The 14,443-nt window shown below is 47.9% G+C and overlaps 5 protein-coding genes across 5 annotated transcripts; 2 read left to right on the top strand and 3 right to left on the bottom strand.

The window, feature by feature from the left end:
- Positions 1 to 211: 211 nt before the first annotated feature.
- trm6 (tRNA 1-methyladenosine methyltransferase subunit GCD10) lies at positions 212 to 2,070 on the bottom strand (the record flags this gene model as incomplete). The annotated part of the gene is made up of 3 exons (XM_056896332.1): positions 212 to 1,784; positions 1,844 to 1,902; positions 2,032 to 2,070. The coding sequence occupies 3 exons, from the start codon at positions 2,068 to 2,070 to the stop codon at positions 212 to 214; spliced, it is 1,671 nt and encodes a 556-aa protein (XP_056752117.1).
- Positions 2,071 to 2,664: 594 nt separating this feature from the next.
- On the top strand, positions 2,665 to 5,377 carry N7537_005274 (MINDY family deubiquitinase; the record flags this gene model as incomplete). The annotated part of the gene is made up of 3 exons (XM_056896331.1): positions 2,665 to 3,238; positions 3,301 to 4,226; positions 4,280 to 5,377. 3 exons carry the CDS (start codon positions 2,665 to 2,667, stop codon positions 5,375 to 5,377), a joined length of 2,598 nt encoding a protein of 865 aa, XP_056752116.1.
- A 1,090-nt stretch (positions 5,378 to 6,467) lies between these two features.
- On the top strand, positions 6,468 to 8,476 carry N7537_005273 (putative extracellular endoglucanase; the record flags this gene model as incomplete). Its single annotated transcript, XM_056896330.1, has 5 exons — positions 6,468 to 6,906; positions 6,959 to 7,309; positions 7,372 to 7,393; positions 7,444 to 8,248; positions 8,315 to 8,476. 5 exons carry the CDS (start codon positions 6,468 to 6,470, stop codon positions 8,474 to 8,476), a joined length of 1,779 nt encoding a protein of 592 aa, XP_056752115.1.
- Positions 8,477 to 8,656: 180 nt separating this feature from the next.
- Positions 8,657 to 11,426, bottom strand: N7537_005272 (uncharacterized protein; the record flags this gene model as incomplete). Its single annotated transcript, XM_056896329.1, has 5 exons — positions 8,657 to 9,375; positions 9,430 to 9,828; positions 9,884 to 10,789; positions 10,839 to 11,358; positions 11,412 to 11,426. 5 exons carry the CDS (start codon positions 11,424 to 11,426, stop codon positions 8,657 to 8,659), a joined length of 2,559 nt encoding a protein of 852 aa, XP_056752114.1.
- Positions 11,427 to 13,609: 2,183 nt separating this feature from the next.
- Positions 13,610 to 14,074, bottom strand: N7537_005271 (PaaI family thioesterase; the record flags this gene model as incomplete). Its single annotated transcript, XM_056896328.1, has 1 exon — positions 13,610 to 14,074. The coding sequence occupies one exon, from the start codon at positions 14,072 to 14,074 to the stop codon at positions 13,610 to 13,612; it is 465 nt and encodes a 154-aa protein (XP_056752113.1).
- Between the last annotated feature and the right edge of the window lie 369 nt (positions 14,075 to 14,443).

The raw sequence follows: 14,443 nt of genomic DNA, 5'->3' as shown, positions 1-14,443 counted from the left end.
GTGTAACGACCAGGGAGGCTTGGTTGTGTATACTTACATATCTGGCAGTCAAACTCGTGCTCACCTAACCCTAGATAGATGCCCAGTATGACCAAACAAGGGGTAGCAACTGGGCAGCTAGAGTAAGTCGGATCATACGAAAAATAAGAAGCAAGTTGTTGTAATTGTACAATGAATTCGATCTATTTTTGAGGTCGTTTATTCGTGAAACCTAGGACGTCATCTCCACATCTCGATCACTGACCGGGGTAGATGTCGTTTCCACCTTCCGTCTCTTGCGAACGTTGCCAGCTGCCTGGATATTTTGTGTGGTGGGAAACACGCGAATGCCATGGAAGAGATATCCCTCTGCGCCACCACGTCCCGTCATGAGGGGGTGGGTTCGACCAGGCAGAACTTGCCAAGGGCGCACACGCGATGTTTGTAAGGTAGGTGGCAGAAGAATTGTCGGATCAACCACAAATTCTTCATGAAGTGAGGACAAATCAACGGCCTCTCCCTCGGAACTCTGCGATTCTAATTCTCGCTTTTTGTTGATAAATGCGGTCCTCCGAGCAGTGGAGTACATGTCTGTCAATTCAACCAGAGACTCGACCGTCGGAGAATACACGACGACAGGGGCAGACCCCGCAAGGAGCGGGACCATTGTCTTTAGGACGCTTGCTGGCTCCAGCAAGGTGGACACGATCAGACCGTCAAAGTTACCGGCCCGGCCCTCATCCACAACTGCTTTAACTCGCCCCCATCGATTGCGCTTGTGGTAATACGCCGTGCGCTTGCTTTGTTTAAGCTCTGCCAATTCTTCTGCGGGTATGACGGGTGGTTCGTTGGCGTAGAGTGGATCGGAATTGGGGTCAGCCAACTGCATCCAGGAAATTGATTTGAGATGGGTGTGGAGTGGGTGGGATTCATCGGGGTTATTGGTGTCATAGCCAAAGAATTTCAAGAGTGACAAGTTCGGTTGTGAGTATGGGTGAAAAACGGTGATGGTGTTCGTAGTAGCGGACATTAGCTGGGGACGTATGCGCCGGGGCTTTGAGGGGCCAGTGGTATGTTCGGATTCTGTAGCATTGGGGATTGGAGCATCTTGCTCCTCTGCCGGCTCTTCGTCGGCATCGTGAGGATATAAAATTCCCATGCGCTCAGCCATCGCGGCAACAACAAGTCCGCCAGTCTCATCAACGATGGCATAACGTCCATGTGGTTTCATCCCCTCACCCACCTCAACATTTCCACTGTGATGTACATTACCCCAGCACCCGATGAGACCGATGTGTTCATCCCGTAGCTCCATGGACTTTTGCGCATCCCGTTCTTCGATCAAGTAATTGGCGAGAAGGCCAACGTCCAAAGGGAGAATGGTAAACCGCTTCAGATACTTCTTGCGTTTCCGCAGCGTGTATTTGGCAAGAGAAAATGCAGTCTTCTGGTCTATTGTGCTGTGCGATTCCAAGAGCTTTGCGACAATGTCTTTCCCCGCGCCACCGGCCTCTCTCTTCAATTCTTCAATTTCTTGCAAAGTCAATTTTTGAGAGGAATTTTCGTCATTGATTTGACGATTTGTTCGCATCGGCATTCCATTTTCGCCAGTATCCACGTCGTCACCCTCCCCATCTCCCTCCCCGTCCGCGAGGAGGGTCTCCGCATGCAACTCGGTTGCTGAGACGACACGTAGTTGGTGGCCAGCGTCGTCGCATGCATCGAGGATTTCAAAGGTAAAATAGAACGGTCGTCCAATAATCTGATTGGCGGCAAAGTTACCGAATCTACCCAAATTGACGATTCTGGTCCAATGTTAATTCTTGCGATGGAATCTTTCCCGCATAGAGCAGAGAGTACTTACGTATCGGGGACGATCTGAATGAGTCTTAACTGGTCCGACTGGAGCTTGATAGCCACGAACTGGCCCGGGCGAATATAGGAATGCATGATGGCTATGGAACAGCTGTGCCTCGAGCTCTTCCACAAAATTATTCTGGCGACTTTTATGGTCGATAGAATTACAGCCAATCAGAGGATGAGGATACTCACAGCCGGGTGGATAGATAATCCGTGATATTGATGCCTCATGTGTCTGTGCCTGAACTTTATGCCTTAAATTACTGGCTCCCCGCCTCTTCGTCATAAGTCTCCAGAATACCGCTCCATACCGTACTAAACCCAGTACTCTACCCTAGGTCCACTCGTACGAGTGAATAATAAAGTAAATACACATACTGGCGTCGGAGCTTCCCCCAGGTCAACCCGCGATCGTAGTGGATCTGCAGAATCCAGAATCCGGGTGCCTGGCGAGCGAGAGAGTCTGAGATCATCATCCACCTCCGTCATTGCCTTGTTCAACACAGCTTTCTCTCCATCTGGGGCATGATATTATTTTCGAGCTCAAGCTAAAGGCTAGGCTGTTGCCCATCACTGACGTATACGTGTATACGGGCATTTCAGCCCCTACCGCCCCTACGCAAGGCGTTTTCCTTATACCTAATGGCTCATTGTTATTATTTCGAGGTTACATCCTGAATTCACTCTCAGATCGAAAATACAAACTCTTCTGAGTGTATTCTTCATTGACATTGAGTGCTTTATAAGCCTTCCCATTTCTATAGAACTATACGCGAACTCAAACCTTCGCCCCCTCCGCCTCCCACAAGGTCAACGGACGTCTTCATGGGCCTGCGCAAACAGCCCCCACCGCGTCTAGAGAACATTAGCAAGTCAAATTCTCGATCGGATGCACGCTCGCCCAAATCACCTAACTCTGCATCCTCTCACCGCCTGACTCGTTTGAACCGATTTCCTTCTGAGGACTCTATCTACTCCCCCGACCTCAACACTTCACCTGCGTTTGCCCTGATGCCACTTGAAGAGGCACAGCGGTCGCCGGTGGGGTCTTCCTCCAGCCAACCACCGAACTCATGGCCAGACAATAACGGAAGGCGGGATGATGGCCGCTCCGGTCAGTATCATCAGTATGAGGGAGCATGCAAGGAACATGCAAATACCAACGGGCACTGGATTCAACCTACGTTGATGGTAGGTCAACAAACAGGAGCGGCCGAGAATGTCTGTCGGCCAACGACCGATGCCGGTCAGGCTTCAACTGGAGAGTTACCTGTACAACTACAGTCGAATAACCCATTCTTGAAGCCTAGGTCGGCAGAGCATACTCAAGATCTTTTGGATCGCAATGAATGGGGACGTAATTCACATGCGACTTCAAACAGTGACGCATTGAGCCAATGTACGACATTGTTTGCTTCTGAAAGTTTCTCAAAAATCATATTTGTTGCTAACAACTTACAGCCGAAGGGTATATTCCAATGACTGCACGGCTCTCTCTTTTAGATGAGCCTCAACAAGAGGCACCATGGGCCGACGCTCCTCGTTCTCATTCCCAGCAACGCCCTGTGTTAGACGGCCATCACTTCGATGATAACTCACCCTGGGGGTCTCAACAGTCCATCAAGGTCTCAGCCCCCCAAGAGATCTACTTACAAGAAGTGCAGTCCAATCCATATGTCCCGGCTGTTGCTGTGCAGCCGTCTGAACTATCTGATGAGGAATACAATGCCCATGCACAATATAAACCTTCATCCAATGCAGGAAGGCTCGGATCGGATGCTGGAATCAATACTCCATCTGTTGCTCTCTCTAGTCGAACCTCTGCCACATCTCATGAACTAATTGATTTGGGTCTGCTGGGTGCCACTAGCAATTCGGGGGTTGAGACCGGGTCTCATGCTGCGTCTTCAGTGTACTCAGAACCATTGGCGAACGGAGCAAAATCATTACCAGAAAAACAAGATCTCGCAGTTTCCGTGGTGCAGCAGCCACAACAACCCCAAGTAGTCCCCATATTGTCTGCTGCAGAAGCTGCACGGCAAAAGGAGCAAAGATCAGAAACCTATACCATTCGACACGTCCGATGGACCGATCAAAGTGGTCAACTGCTCGAGTCCCCGATTTTGGTCCAAAATCAAAACGGACCCTGTCCACTGCTGGCTCTAATAAACGCATTGGTGCTGCGAGCGAACCCCAACGCTCACCCGCCAATCGTTAGAGCTCTGTCAACCCGCGAGCAAATTTCTCTGGGTCTGCTAATCGAGGCGATGTTTGAAGAGCTAACAACATGCCTGGGCCCTGATGAGGAGTTTCCAGACATCGAAGCACTCACTCAATTTTTGACAATGCTGCATACGGGCATGAATGTTAACCCACGTTTGACAATGGTGAGTACATGTGATGTATCCGTCAAGGGTCACTTATACTAACGTAATGTTAGGATTCTACTGAAGGATTTGGTACTTTCCTGGAAACCGGTGATCTTCGACTGTACAGCACCTTTGGCATACCATTGATTCATGGCTGGCTAGCCTCTTGGTCTAGTCCTACTCATGCCGCAATGTCCCGCACTGCTCAGTATTACGAGGATATTCAAATGCTGCCCTTTCGCAGACAAGAGTTTGAGGAACGGGTGGCGCGAGGCGAGGCACTTAAACCCGAGGAAGAAAATGCCATGGCAGATATCCAAACCATTCAACGATTTGTGGAAATTGAGAATGCGACACAATTAAGCCCATTTGGCTTGACACAGCTTTCGACTAAGCTTACGCCCGGATCTGTCTCGATTCTTTTCCGCAACGACCATTTCTCGACTCTATATAAACACCCACAATCCCACCAACTCTACACTTTGGTTACCGATGCTGGCTATGCAGGCCATGCTGAAGTAGTTTGGGAGTCTCTAGTCGATGTGACAGGGTTCAACACAGAATATTACTCTGGCGACTTTCGCCCCGTGGGCGCTGGTCCTTCAACCCCATCTGGCCCCAACCAGGTCAGCCCCCGAATATCGAACGAGCCAGTCACTCATCCTCCAAGTGCAAACGAAACATCGAATTCCCCCGAGCCGACTCAAGAACAGAGTGATGCGGACTATGCATATGCGCTCTCACTTCAATTCCAAGAAGAAGAGCGACGCGAAAATGCTAGGAATGAGCAGGCTCGCGATCGTCACACATCTGCCTTGAGTAATTCTTCCACTCGACCATCTCCTTCACCTCGCATGAGCAATGTACCTAACCGATCTTCGAGCGTTGCCAATACGATTAATCCTCTGCCTAGACCTCAGCCACAACATGGGCCTGAGCTTGAGGACCCAAACGCCCCTCCTCCTCCCTATGAGCAGGCTGCCAGCGGGCCGCGCTATTCGCCCCCTGACAGAAGATCATACGGCGGTGCTGCAGGAAATCAGTACCCTGGCAGCCGGAATTCGCGGAATCGAACCTCACAGTATTCTCACCGGCCGCGCCCGTCTGGGCGCGCAGGGGATCACAATGTATTGGAGACAGAACGGAACAAAGATTGCATAGTGATGTGAACAATGCAAGACCTGCAAATGATGAGAGGCCCTGATACTCCCTTTTTTTTTTTTTTTTTTTTACGCCAATGCGCTTTATGATGAAACGAATATGACGCACCTACTCCATACATACTCCGTATAACGTATTTCACCCCCAAGCGGCGCACCCCAAAATACATAGTAAAAGTGATAAATTCCTCACATATCTCAACCATCAATTGAATTCCATTACTTCCCGATAACAATTGATAAGCATTTTTAGTATTACATCTCTGTTTCGAAAGAATCAAAAGCTTGCATTAGTATGGTATCGAAAATTACACCGCTAAACTCCAAGAAATATATATATCTCAGATACTAGTTTGTTAGGTTCTCCGAAACTCCGTAAATTGGATAGCTATCATATAAAAATAACTAGGCTATAAGGAAAACTTTGTATAGGTAACCGTTGTTGCGATATCATGTTGTAATTTATCACTTTTACTATGTGTTTTGGGGTGCGCCGCTTGGGGGTGAAATACGTTATATTGTAGAGAACTAATATGTCTTTGATTATAATCTGTATATGAAACATTAGTTTCTTATTCATTCTCCTCATTCTCCACGGGGTTATAAAAGCCAGCACGGAGCTTCTCCGCGCCTGATAAACAGATATAAGCCAGGTGACATGTGAAATTCCTACCTCTTTTCGGAATTTTCCGCATTGGTTACATCTAATTTGCCCTAAGTCTGGGGAAATTAAAGGACTCACCTTGTATTTGTGGGGAATAGGCTTCTTGATTGGAGGGATTATTATGCCGCCTTTTCCCAGCTAGTCCTCCTCCGTGAAAGAGTAAACTACGCAATCTATTACCATCTATGCCAAGCATACGCCAAAATCATCTACAGGCTCTTTAGCCTAAGTCAAGGGTGGCGTTTTGGCACGCTCTACTCCGTAATGTCGTGAAGAACACAACCCCGGTCCGCCGGCCCGCAAGTTTGGCTGGGATTAGGGCTTAGTATAAAGTTACTATGATCAAATTGGCCATAAATATCCTTGAGGTGCCGTTGATTTTGTGCAGCTTTACGAGTCAAGATCTATCGCTATCCTCTGATAGGAACTCTTGCCATGCAGGTTCTCCTTTCTGGTGCCCTCGTGGCTCTCGCCGGGATAGCCCAGGCTGCCACTACCACTCTGACAACAATCACCAAGTCCACAGTGCAGGTAGCTACTGCTGCCTCGGGACAAGCTGTTTGCACTGGAACATTTAGTGCAATCTCAGCTTCTGATTTTGTGTCGAATCTGCATCCTGGTTGGAATCTGGGAAATACCCTTGATGCTGTCCCCGATGAGGGATCTTGGAATAATGTCCCAGTTGTGGCGTCCACATTTGATACCGTGAAGGCTGCCGGCTTTAAGAGTATTCGAATCCCAGTTACCTGGGCTTATCACTTTACCGGAAGCTCACCTGATTGGACTGTTGACCCAATCTGGTTGCAGCGAGTCTCTGATGTGGTTGATATGGTTGTGGCCCGTGGACTCTATGCCATCGTTGATGTGCATCATGGTATGCTATATGAACTTGTATCCAAGATTGACCTTGGCTGACATGAAAATAGATTCATGGGTTTGGGCCGATGTTACCCAGTCTGGAGCCAATCTTACCATGATTGAGGAGAAGTTTTACAGCCTCTGGTATCAAATCGGAACCAAGTTGGCCTGCAAATCCAACCTTATTGCCTTTGAGCCTATCAATGAGCCTCCGTGCAATACTGCGGCCGACGGTACCGAGATCAACAAACTGAACAAGATCTTCCTCCAGGCTATTAATGATGCTGGTGGGTTCAACTCGCAAAGAGTTGTTACTCTAGTCGGGGGTGGTCAGGATAGCGTCAAGACTGCAGACTGGTTTGTTGCACCTTCGGGATTTTCAAATCCATATGCTATTCAGTTCCACTACTACAGTCCCTGTGAGTCATATATGAGTGCATACAAGGGGTTGAGTTGAGCTGACTGGGTGGCTGGCTTCCAGACGACTTTATTTTCAGCGCTTGGTAAGAGTACAGACCACAGCATGTTGATATTATTTACTGACTCCAAACAGGGGAAAGACAATTTGGGGCTCTGACAGTGACAAGACTACTGTACAATCTGACTTCCAGCGGCTGCGCAACGCTTTCCCTAATGTACCTCTTCTTTTGGGTGAATATGATGCTTCACCCACTAACACCGAGCCCGCTGCTCGATGGAAGTATGTTGACTTCTTAATTCAAACTGCAGCCAGTCTCGACATCTCCTGCGTTCTGTGGGATAATGGATTAGACCACTTGGATCGAACCACCGGAGCCTGGCGTGACCCTAACTCGCTCTCCATCATCGCAAAATCCACCGCGTCTACTGCAAATAGTTTGCCAGATAGCACAGAGGACGCTTCTGCAACTATCCAGTCATCTTCGGCTTATATTTTCCATCAGTATGGAACGGCCGTGGCAGCACAGACTCTTCCATTTATCTTCAAGGGTAACACCCTCTCGTCAGTCAGTGACTCTACTGGCTCGACATTAGCGTCGGGAACAGACTATTCTGTTTCGGGTGCGAACATAATCTTCACAGCTTCGTACTTATCCAAGCATCTTTCGTCCACGACAGCACCGGGTGTCATTGTTACTCTAACCCTGAGATTCTCGGGGGGTGACTCGTCCCCTGTTATCCAAATTGTTCAATGGAAGGCTCCAACTCTGTCGTCCACATCGGCAGTGGCCTCGTCTGTCTCTGGCTCTGACCTATCAATTCCAATCACCTGGGGTGGGCTGCCAACTGTCGCTGCCGTAAAGGCTTTGACCAATGGTGGAACATACCTAGTCGATGACTGGACGGCATCACTGGGTCCTATCCAGCAAGCAAGAGCTGTAAGCTGAGCTCTATCCCCCCTTGGGTACCTCTTGCCAATACTATATACTAATGTATCGATCTAGACCTACAGCAACCAGTATAACTGGGACGACTCACATGTAATCCTCACTTCATCTGCAATTAGCTCTGTGATCTCCGCTGGGCAATCGACCGTGTTCACCTTCGAGTTTTTCCCGCGGGATAATGGTGCTGTAAATGCGGTCAACTTTACCTTGACTGTCTGATGAAGGTTTATCTCACTGATGCTAGTTGTACTGAAGAAATGGTTCGAAAATATTATAAGTATTTGAGAGTGCTTGATCCTTAGCAGCCTCGGTATCAAATATCAGCATTTATGTACAAAAGGGCCCCCAAAAATCCATCGCTATCATCAAGTCATTAAATTCCATCGCAGATATCCAAGATCAGTACAGGGTTTTCAATTCCCGTAGAGGAAGATGTGGGTCATATTTATCCCACACAATCTTGTTCTTCTCATTCAAGTGCGCACCCTCATCCGTGATGTTGATTATCAAATCTGTCTCCATAACCTCATGGTTGCTGAAACCCCACTTGTCGCGTGGGATCCACAAAGTCGGTGGTGGTGATGCCACACATGGCTCCCAATATGCTGTACGCATCTCTTCAGGTGTGTAGGAGACCCCCTCAACATTGCGGCGAACCTTTTGACGTAATGCCGCGTAATCTTTGTATACGTTCGGGTGAAACCATCTCCAAAAGGCCATTGCGCGTGGGCGGCGCTCTTCGTTGATAGCTGCGACTGCATCTTCTTTCTCTTGAAGCATTTCCTCTTCCGCATCAAGGGATCGTGGTAAGAATGTATTCAATGGGGCGAGTGCATTGTTGAGCGACAGATGTGCCAGGATGTTGCAGACCAAGAATAGGGCCATGATGATGACTGGGCCGATAGCGCCCTTGATGGCGCAAAGTCCTATCAAGCAAATCTCAGCCAGGTAGAGACCTGTTAACAAATGTTGGAGGGCTCGTGGGTAGACGAGTCCCTTTGTGTCGACTTGGATGTCATATACGAAGAGGAAGTTGTATCGGTAGGCTTGGTATACAAGATAAAGCCCGAGGAAGGCAAATCCCAGAATCAGAGGTGCGATGCATGAATAGGTCAGCGCTAAAGAATCTAGTCAGTCAATCCTCGTTAAAGCATGCGTAGAGCATCGCTTACCAATTACAGCCATGTTGGTGAAGACGGGGAAGACATTTCCCCAGCTGAGACTGGCAAGTTCGGCCCATCCTTGAAACAGACGACGAGGGGAATAGGCAAAGAACGTGGTGACAAATTTGAACACCAAGGCGCTGACAATTTGAACAAGGGCCATGGAACTCATGCTCAATCCCTGCAGCATGAAGTAAGAAATGTAGAAATTGGTCGCCTTGGGTAGGTTCTGTGCCAGCAGATCTTTGACCGAGAGAGGATCCTTGACAATCTGTGCCGTGGCAGCCGACGCAGCCGATGTCAAGGTCGTGACCAAAAACACTTGCACCACTTGAAAGACAAAGTGGGCGCTTTGTGTGAACAACTCAACTCGTGCCTTTGATGGGACTCCAGCTCGTCTAGCGCATACTATGTAGAGGTCAACAGGAGGGTTCAAGAAACAAGGCGAACTTGGAGAGCGTACTGCGACATATGATCGGTACCAGCGACATCAATGCCGCTAGGGCCGCGGCAGGCAGAAGACCCTCGATTGCTCCTTTGATAACATCGGGCAAGTTAAGAATGAAGCCGAGGAAGGGAATCAGCGTGCAAATGTATGTGATGTTTGAAATTGCACCAACAATTGCCGCAGGGAATGACCAAAAGATGACCATCGCCGCCAGGAATCCCTGGATCGCAAATCTCCTAACAATTCTTTGCCACCAGCTAAGATTCAATGCCGACCACACAATCTCGCGAGGCGAGACTCCAATAAAGCGAGGCGTCATATGAAACGGCTGGTGATGCGACAGGGTTTGCAGGGCGACTTGGGCATCGGCCTGGCTGTTGAATTCGACAAAGATTGCACTAAGCTGTTTCACTTCACCATTTTGGTGTTTGGCTTGCAGATTTGATACTTCTTCGATTTTCTTTGCGAGCTCAGCCCGATACCAGTGGATAGAGTCAACCTTTTCGCCAAGAATTTTCAATCGGTGGGTGGGACGTTTGACTTTGTGAGGCCATGCTGGGTTGCTTGACTCACAGTCCAAGCACATATCGATATTCAATTCGCCTGTTTTGATTGCTTGAGTGCGGATTTTATTTGCTCGTCGAATGAGCTTGGTCTCTGCGGTTTCCAACTTCTCGGCCAGTCGATCTCGTCGATTAACAATCTTTTCCAACTTTGAGCAGTCCGAGGTAATCCAAGTTCGGCGGATCGAATCTCCAAATACTTGTCGTAGTTTCTTCTCGTTCTTGTAAGCGTCCGGGACTGACATGAAGAGGACTGTACGGGACGACATTCGAGACGCGTAGGCAGGCGAGTTGAGGTAGGCCTGGCGGAGGTTTGCATAATACAGGCTTTCTCTGACCACGACATAAAACACGAACGCTATACTGGTGAGTAGGCTGGTTTGCAAGTGAAATCCCGAGAAACTCACTAAAGTAAACACATGCCACTATAACATTGGCGTAGTATCTGTCGGGGTTCTTGACGTTACTGAAACTCAGGATGTCGAGCTCGGTATTGCCGTTGCCCCCAGTGGCATGAAGAGGCAGCAGAATGGGCCATGTAATCACACAGCCTGTCAGGCATGTAGCAGCCAAGACGCGCAAAAACCGCAGGAAAAGATAGCCATCTAGCGATGAATGGTGGAGTACATGATTGTCTTCAATTTTTAAAAATGTGCCGAGCCAGTTCACCCAGCCAGAAGGCAACTCGGGGCTCCGTTGATGCTCATGTATATCAGGCAAGTAGGATCTCGGAGCATACCATCGGCGCTGAGTTCGCCGAAATATCAGAAAGAGACTGATCCAAAATAAAGCGTATACGAGTGCAGGCAATAGAGTCATCATCAGCGCCGAGCCCGATGAACCGCCTCCGCCTGTGAGACTACTGGCAATATCACCAGAGGTGGTCGACGCGTCACCTCGCGACGATCCAATATTTGTGTCATTATCCTATATCACATTAGCAAGAATTTCTCTCTATGATTTGAGCTGTGTGATTATACCGTTATACTCGACATGGTGAGTATAGTCTCCAAATCCTTGAGGGGAAAAAGCCAAGGAAATGACAGAAATGACAGGGAGGGGGGGGGGGTTGGCTATATGGAGGAATTTCGCGGGGAGAAGCAAAGAAAAAGCAATGTTCTTTGGTCCTTTACGACCTGTCATTCACAATGGAGATTAGACAAGTTCGTGCATGTAAGAGCTGATAGGCTCTGGAGATTGATGCAAAAGCCAAGGGCTTTGTCGATCCGATAGTTTGTGGGTCTTTTGGCCTTGGCGATATATACGAATGTACGAATGTACGTCTATATGGGGGGAATTGCAGGAATTGCAAAATGGAAGCTATAGCAAGTACTTCTGTACACACAATTGCCGATCAAGTTTAAAAGAAAGACGAAAAAAAGAAGAAAGAAAAACCAGATCGAAAGATGAAAAGAAAAATAGAAGAGAAGAGAAAAGAAGTGCCGTAGGCCCAGATGGTGCGGGTCCAAAAAAATATATTTGGCCAATCTCTGTTGATTGAGAAATTACACCCCCTGAATATCTTGTATGTTGTATATCTTATATATCTTATATATCTTGTAATATGAGAATTTTGATAAATTTGAAGTTCATGCAGACTGGGATAATATGAATGAGATGTGATATGCTCAATGTCCCTCTATTATGATATTATCGCATGAATATGGTACGGAGTACAAGAATCATTGTACACTTCCAAGGCTAAACGGGACAGAACCTTGTTAATACCTCGGCTCTTTTTCCCCTCTATGATTTACAGCAAATGCAAGGAGGTCATATAGCGGTGGAGGCTGGAGACTTGAGGTCACAGCACATGGCGAATGTTCTAATGTTGGGTTTGGAGCCCTATAAACTGTCATATATGTATATAAACCGGCATTTCTCGCGTGGAATTGTTCATATCAAACGTATCTAATATGGGAAATGGGTTTCTGGATGATAGATGGTAGATGGTAAGACTGAGAGAGGTGGTATGCGTTGTACCACCTACATATGTAGAGTGTAGGGAGTACAACATATGTTGTACGGAGTACCCTCGAGTAACCAGTACCCTCGACCAGATGGAAACTGAACGTGTACGTCTTGGCATATGTAACCTATCTTAACGTTCTCGGTCCTTTCAAGTCTTTGTTTCCAAGACCCTTACTTGATCTATGATCTTCATGTCTATGTCCAACCTTCGAAAGTTCCACTACATCCTGGGTTTGCAACTCGTTAAAACACATGACTTGAGAATATCTTTCGCTCCGAATAACCTTGAAATGGGTGTCTATATCTATGTCCTGTCACTCATTAACTCAAACCTTCTATCTTCCACTTTGTTTATATATCGACTTTGCTTCATGTTGTCTCTCCACGGGAAGGTCGCCCTCATCACTGGCCTCGGTCAAAGTCAATCCGTAGTCTGGGGAATTGGTGCTGCCATCGCTGTTCTCCTAGTGTGACGAGGTGCGAAGATCTTCGGTGGCAATCGCACGCAAGCTTCGACTCTTTCCACCAAAGAGGCTATTGAGACCGAGGGTAGAACTTGCCATGTCGTGGAAACAGACGTGACATGGGCCACGTCAACAAAAGCTCTTGTGGAAATCTGTATGGCTAAACACGGACGGATTGTCATTCCATAAACAACCTCGGGAGGTCAGAGCCGGGTTATCCTGCTACAATGCTGGAGGAAGTTTGGGATTCCCAGGTGGACCTCAATCTCAAGAGCGTGTTTTTGATGTGTCCAACACGTGCTACCGATAATGGAGCAACAAGGCAGTGGTGCGGTGGTGAGCGTTGCCAGCATCGCCGGCTTGAGATACATTGGAAAGCCCCGGGTTGGATACTCCGTGACGAAGGCTGCCATTCAGTTGATGAAAAAAACGGCTGTCATCTATGCGCCCAAGGGTGTACGTTTGAACACGGTTGTTCCTGGGCTCATGGGCATCCCCTACACAAAATGTATGGTATCCAGATATGGAGATGGTCAATCGGAAAGATACATGGAGATACGCCACGCGCAAACTTTTCCTAGTTAGTGATGAGGCGCAGTATTCACTGGTCAGGAACTCATTGTGGATGGTGGCATAACATCTTCGACGGGGAAGAAACTACATAACTAGTAAAATTGCATGGAGATGTTGAAGAATTCGGAAAAAATATTCATGTCTATATACAACATTGCTGGAATAAAGTTTCAGCTCTTACATTCACGATTTTCCTTGGAGACAGGCAGGAACTTTGTGTGTGAACCCTTCGAAACCAAGGGGCCCACTGCATCGTCGACAACTCGGGAAATTTTGACAGTCGTGAAGGCCATTGACTTCCCCACCCGATCAGCAACGGCAGAGATATCGAGGGTATCTCCGACGGTAGCAGTTGATAGATATGAAACGTGGATATCAATGCTTGCGCCTGTTCTCTCGTATCCATGTGTGGCTATCGACATGCCCCCCGCCCAATCGATGATGGCTGCAGAGACAGCCCCATGAATGGTTCCCCGAGAATTGACATGTTCCGCTGTGAGCTTAAGTCGAGCCTGCATCTGGCCGCTAGTTGCGCTAATAATATCAACATCGGATAGAAGAAGGCGATAGATAGGGCTGTCATTTTTGGTTCGCTCCCAAACCCCGCGGACATGCTCCAATTCGGTGACATTCATAGTCGGTTGTCACTTTAAGCGAAGGAAGTTGGGAGAATGAGGATATGGCCCAAAAAAAAAAAAAAAACACAAGATTGAAAATTGTAAAGGAGGTGAGGGGGGTGGAATTGGATATTTTCGTTGAAGTCCGAGTCGGAAGGGCCGAGAGCGGCATGTGCCGCCATTGCAACGGAGTCGATCCGAAAAGGAACTGGGGAAGTTTTTGGGGGGGGGGGGGGGGCATATCTCAGCATATCTGAAGCATATCTCGCTAGGGTATCTTCCTAACTAGTGTGTATATTGCTTTCACCTTGGTTTGTCCCTATATGATTAACTTGGATGAGATGTCCACCTGGGATATCGATCTGCGTCAATTGGAGAATTACAACA

Source organism: Penicillium hordei (assembly GCF_028827395.1).
Source record: "Penicillium hordei strain IBT 12815 chromosome Unknown utg000003l_segment0_segment0, whole genome shotgun sequence".
In the NCBI taxonomy this organism is placed as follows: Eukaryota; Fungi; Ascomycota; class Eurotiomycetes; order Eurotiales; family Aspergillaceae; genus Penicillium; species Penicillium hordei.
This window is presented reverse-complemented; position numbering and strand designations above follow the sequence as displayed.